The sequence below is a fragment of the Branchiostoma belcheri genome, unplaced genomic scaffold (assembly GCF_001625305.1).
Source record: "Branchiostoma belcheri isolate BF01 breed outbred unplaced genomic scaffold, Haploidv18h27 scaffold51, whole genome shotgun sequence".
NCBI lineage: Eukaryota > Metazoa > Chordata > Leptocardii > Amphioxiformes > Branchiostomatidae > Branchiostoma > Branchiostoma belcheri.
The window spans coordinates 839138-845328 of record NW_017804143.1 but is presented as its reverse complement, the minus strand read 5'-3'; the positions used below and the strand labels follow the sequence as shown (position 1 = coordinate 845328).

The 6191-nt window shown below is 46.0% G+C and overlaps 1 protein-coding gene across 1 annotated transcript in view; it reads right to left on the bottom strand.

Annotated features, from left to right (window-relative positions):
• Nucleotides 1-269: 269 nt before the first annotated feature.
• Nucleotides 270-6191, bottom strand: part of LOC109480586 (zinc finger protein ZFPM2-like) — a 24366-nt gene continuing 18444 nt past the window's right edge. Inside the window, exons 7-8 of the mRNA XM_019782819.1 lie at nucleotides 4796-4864; nucleotides 270-3661 (exon numbers count right to left, since the gene is read on the bottom strand). Coding sequence (XP_019638378.1) covers nucleotides 699-3661; nucleotides 4796-4864 — 3032 coding nt within the window. The 3' untranslated portion in view covers nucleotides 270-698. The remainder of the gene's footprint in view (nucleotides 3662-4795; nucleotides 4865-6191) is intronic.

Below are 6191 nucleotides of genomic sequence, written 5' to 3'. Positions count from 1 at the left end.
GGCATTTAAGTTGAACTAGCAAGGTCTGTATTATGAAGTATTTGATGATTTTTGAAACATCTACATTTGTAAGTCCCTATGCCAAATTTGCAATTCTGAATATTGCTGTATACACTTTTAATGTAGTGCAACTTTCCATTGGGAAAATATGATAAAGTTGCTGTTGTTTTTTTCTGCTCTAGAAACAGAGGCTGTTCTGAGGAAGTTGAGTGAACTGAAAAGCAATCCTTGTTCATGATTGAAATGCTTGAATATGAATATTGTTCAACATAAATTCATTATCTGTGATGAAGTTATAGTAGTAAGTTGTACCGGTACATGTGATGTGTTAGCCTTAAACACATGCAGTCCTTCATTTGCAACTTATTTCTATGAGTAAAACATTCACTCTGTGGTAAAATTGATACAACATAAATTACCATTTCAAAAATAATAAAACAATATCGACAGAGCTGTCACTGGACCAGCAAACAACAAATATTTAGATTTTGGGTTCAAGTGTACATGTTCTAACTATTATTCACACTCATGATCAGCTTGGCTTTGTCTGGGTCTGCATTAACTTTATCACATAATACAAATTTTGACACGTTAGATTGACACTAGATACAGCCATACAAACAGTGGTTCTTGTCGTGATTTTTACATACTAGTATTATGTTTCATTGGTCCCACAATACCTGCAGTCAGTCCTGTGTCTACTTGACTATGTTTTCACCGGCGTGAGAGGCACAGTAGAATTTTTTGTGTGCGATGAAAGTGGAGAGGTTGGTGAAACTGATATCGCAGGAACGACAGTACTTTGTGCACACGGGTCCCCTTCTGAGGGCTGCAGAACTGTGCCGAATCACGTTAGTCTTACCTATCATGCTACTGAGGTGATACTGGGCAGGTCCAGGGCTAGCTTGGGGGTGGACTTTCTCCGTGGACTTGCCTGGACTGTCGCTGGGAGCTGTTGATCTGTCGGGTAGGTCCACGTTGCTAGTACTGCATGAAGCGGAGGTCTCTGGGTAGCCCGGATCATATGGCTCCTGTTTCACTATTGTCTGAACTGCTTCTTCTGGTTTCTTTGGAGAGGTATTTGTAGGGCTGGGCCCCTTGTACTGAGTGCTGTTGTGTATATCTATATGTTCGTCGGGGGAGGAGCTGCTGTTGCTGCGAGTGTCGTCCCGTTTGGTCTGGCGGACGTCGGCTGTATCCGGCTCGTCTTCCGGTTTGGCGTGCTGGTCCTTCCAGTGTTCCATCAGCGCGGACATGTCGGCCACGGTGAAGGCGCAGAGCGAGCACCTGAACAGCTGGCTCTCGCAGTGACCCTTCACGTGCACCATCAGGGCGCTACACGTCCGGGCGGAGAACTGGCAGTACGGGCACTGGAACGGCGCACAGTCGTGGGACTCCAGCTCCTCCAGCGTGCGGAAGGACTGACGACAGAAGCACATGAACGGCGGCTGCTGGTTGGGCCCTGCTGCGTTGGGGCTGCCAGGCGAAGAAGCGGTGGCTGCAGCACCCGTCTGCAATGGAGAACTCCTTCTTCCCTCCCCCAGTCCTGCCTGATGAGACATAGGGTCTGGAGTACCACTATCTGCTGCAGTCTGACCCACTACAGTCGTCGCCTGACAGTAGTACGTCTTGTGAGCGATGTAGTTCTCGTGCTTGTTGTATTGAATGTTACAAGCACTGCAGTGAAAAACGTTGGGCATTTCCAACTTATCCGACAAGGGTTCGGCTTTATCCTTTCTACAACGAAGGTCGATTGGCTCACTGGAACTTTCTCCATTCACTCGTACCTCCTTTGACGAGCTGGCAACATTTTGATCCTCTGGGGTTGAAACAGCTTCTCTACTATCATTCTCTACTATAGTTTCACTACTACTTCTTTTTACCACTAGATTTAACACATTTTCCTGATTGTTATCTGGAGGGTTTGGTTGACTTGGGCTTTGCGTTTCTGAAGTTGGGACGGAATCTTTGGTGGCAGATTGTGGGCTTGTTTGTGGACTGGCCACAGGTGTTGGTTTGTTGTCTGTGTCTACTGTGCTGGTGTCAGGCTCCTCTTGCTGTGTCTCTGTCTGGACAGCAACTGAGGCAGCATTATTGCTGTTTGGCACACCACAGTAAGCCATGGCTGTGTTTGGTACAGCCCTGACCACCCCTGGTCCTCGTATTAGTCTTTCGTCTGTGGACAACCGAACGATGGTACAGTTGGCGGGTTGGACACACTCCTGCCTCTTCTCGACCCCTGCTCTCCTGCTGGCACAGTAGTACTGCTTGTGCACTGCAAAGTTCTCGTACTTGTTAAACGATATCTCGCACTCTATGCAATAGTGACAGCTGGGAGGAGGAGGTTCGGCCTCGTCAGATTTCAGTGTCGGTTCAACCGCCGACGGGGAGACCACGTCTCTTCTCAGTGCTGGGAGGTTCAGCAAACCGCCTGCAGCGATGGTTGGTACCGGTATGGCGCTCGTAGCTGGGGCTCGGGAGGGTAGGGGAGAGCTGTAGTCCTGTTGCGCGCTGCCGTAGAGCGGAGACTCCGTCATGAAGGGCGGCGCGCTGCCCCTGCCATACTTGCTGAGGTGCCGCGTCGAGCAGTAGTACTTCTTGTGAACAAAGTAGTTGTTGATGGAGGTGAATTTGATGCTACAGTCTAAGCAGTACGTACCTTCAGGGTGGTCCGCACCACCCTTGTTCAGAGTTTGGGACGGGGAGAGGGAACTCTGGGGAAGACTTGCTTGCTTGTCGGATGGCGTTACGATGGTGTTAGGGGTAGCGCCCGGGTCAGCGTGCATTTTAAGGTGCCTGTTCACACTTGCTGCAGAATTGGCTACATATTGGCACAGAGGACACCTATACACAAGGGCTACTCCCGCTTGCGGGCTCAGTGGCATTTTATCTCGTCTTCTTGGACTGTTTGTTTTGACGACCAGCTGTTCGGGGCAGGGCTCCTCGAGTCCTGGCTCTTTCTTTATGGCAGTTTTCAGCACCTGGTCTTTCATGACGTTGGGAGATGATCCGTGCTCGGACCTTGCGCTTGTCGGTCTTGAGAGGGAGCGCGGCGTGCCTTCGTCGCTGGACACCGGGGACTGGGTGTGGAATTGCCTGTGCCACAGCAGCTCTGCAGGCCCACTCAGAGTGACCTGGCATCGACTGCACTCCACCGTGGCCTGCCCGATGTGGCTGGTCATGTGCTGGGTCAGGCTGTCCTGATCTTGTGCCACGTGCCAGCACACCTTGCACACAAACGCCCCCTCTTTAGGGCCGTCGACGGGCGGCGGAGGCCGTGGACTTAGCTCGGCTGGCGACAGCAGCTCAGGACTCGTCTTCGCATCGCCTTGCACACTGCTGCAGGAATGTTCGAGTTCTAGATGCTGCTGAAGCTGAACTTTATTGAGAAACGCAGCCATGCAGAGTGGGCAGGTGAAGGTGTGGGTGAGCATGTGAACTTGTAGGAGCCCGGCGTTGGAGAAGGTTTTGTGGCAGACTGGACACTGAGCCACTGTGGCCAGTACGGATGGCAGGACCCTGCTACGCATGGGGGGCTGGTGTCGCTGAGTGCCGGGGCAGTAGTACGTCTTGTGAGCCTTTAGGTTGTCCATGTTGCGGTAGACTATCCCACAGTCTTCACAGTCATACACACCCACCTTGCCTTCATTCGACATTTTCCCTGGAAGAGGAGATAAAACATTATGGACAAAAAAATAGAGATTTCAAACGTCTGTAAAATAATCTTTTGTGAATTCTTATTTTATCCCTTATTGTCAACTTCTCTACATCTAATGCATTTACCTCCTGGCACCCAGTTAACAGACTGGGAGCCTTTTTCACCAGAACAGCACAGAGCACACTTACATTGTAAATGTATATCCCAAAGGTCAAAACTTGAAAGACATGTGTGATTTGTAGACTTTATCTTTAAACTGTGTTAAAAATCTGGCCTAATAGTTCACCTGTACATGTAAGACACACCTTGTATTTATTACATACCACAAGTTCAAAACATAATAAAGTATGTAATATACTGTTTATACAACAAGCTCAAAACACTTATCATTAGGACGCAGTAAGACTGACTTATTTTACATTTCACTAGATGGTTTCAACCAAACACAAATCCCATAATGACATTAGTCAGATCTCTATCAACGAAAGTACAACATGTAAAGGTTAAAGTACAAAGATTATCAACAATACCCTCAGGGGCCCCAAAAAGGTGCTATGTACAGCTAAGGCAGAAATCTTGCTGGCTTTCAAGACAGATCTAGAGAAGACTAAGTGTACATGTATGTGTGTGTACATGTGTGTGTGTGTACATGTGTGTGTGTAAGTGCGTGTGCGCACAATCTGACTATGTATCTGACAGTGTGTCTTTATAGGCAATATTAGTGTAATGTGCAAGCTTCTGTGTAACATGCCAGCTGCGGTATCCATGTCTGTATAGCCAGTATAACCGCCCTTCAGTGTAACACCCCAGCTTCAGTATCTGTATCTTTGTAGCCGGTACAACCGCTCTTCAGTGTAACACCCCAGCTTCTGTATCAGTATCTGTACGGTGTGACCGCCCTTTGGTGTAACACACCAGCTTTGCAGGCATGTGGCATACATGTAGCAACAGGTGGTTCTGTATCATGACTTTATTTGACAACACCACTTCAAGCATGGGAGAGCTATATACATGCAAACACACTAAAACAACATACTGTAAAGCAGTACCCCAAAGGAGGAGCTCTTCCACAAAGCCAATAACAACATTTTTTTGACGACATACGTGTAAGCCATTGATGGTAGTAGAAATACATACATGCAAGTATGAGTTGTTGTTTGGCATCCTGCATGTCCATGCCATCAAGCCCATGCTCACCCTGTATACCTGCATAATGAGAAACTTTCTTCAGAATACTTCAACTTATCTTGATTCAGTTATCAGTTAAAGCTGCATTACGTAACATAAAGACAATCTAAACAGTAGATTTGTTGGTCATTTCTTTAAAAAGTTAAATTAACCCTACTCCAGTGGAAGTATATGCCATTCAGGAAGTGGCGGTGCCAAAATATGACGCCTTATGAGTGTAAGTGCACCTCCTTTGAACTGTTTCAGTACCAACCATAAGGCCACACCAATTTAATTTGTTGGTTCTCGGATTTTTTCAGAAAAAATATGAAGCGACAGGGCGAAAAAAAAATAAAAATAAAAACAGGTCTAGGCATCCTATCATAGGCTTAAATGCTACGAAATGAGCCATGAAGTCAACACAAAAGGCTGGGTTAAAATTTAAACATTGAATTTTGAACTTTTAATCAAACCACTGCAATGATAGATGGGAAAACTGTAACAACTAGGAAGAAAAGGACTTTCCTCAACTGTTGGGGGGCAAAACATGAGCATTTTTCAGTTGATTCAGGAAAAGAATCAAATTTTTTTTTTTGCAAATCAGAAAAAAACGAAGAGGCGAATCCGAGAACCAACAAATTAAATTGGTGTGGCCTTAATTAAACAGGTACATGTACAACAAATGTAGCCTGGTGTCCAGCCTTGTTAGCTTTAGTCCGCTTCCCAAGATCCGCTACCCAGCCAACAACAGTGGATTAAAGCTAACAAGGCTGGACACCAGACAAATGTACTTGTGTATGCTGAGTATGTTGTATCAGCAGGAACAACAAAAGTTATCATCATTTCCCTGTTGTCTACCCCAGGCTTTATCCTGCCTTCCATACGTTGCGGCCGATGGTATGTGGGTGTCATCGCCGGAGACACAAAGCCTGAAGAGGAGAAACTGTGGAGCAACAACATCAAAGTTCAACCCATAGATATCAGCTGTCCAAATGGTCAGCATTGTAATCAATTAGAGACTCAATTATAATATAATTATTATACAATGTCATGTAACATTGAAATATAATATTATATAAAATTAGATAGAGACATCAAAAATTTACATAAAGAGTCAGACTCTGTTTTTACACAACCAAGACTAGTGTTTTATTCTGACTGGTTCACATTGCACAGCACAGGTGTCGCTGCTATAGATACATGTATCTACATGGTTGCAGGGTATGATTGTAAAATGGAACAAATCTATAGCTGAAATGACAGCTGTGCTGCAGTGCAATGTGAACCAGTCACAATTGCCCTGAAGAAGGTGGCAGATGGCTACCTGAATATTGGCTGAATAAAACACTGTCTTGGTTGACGTGTA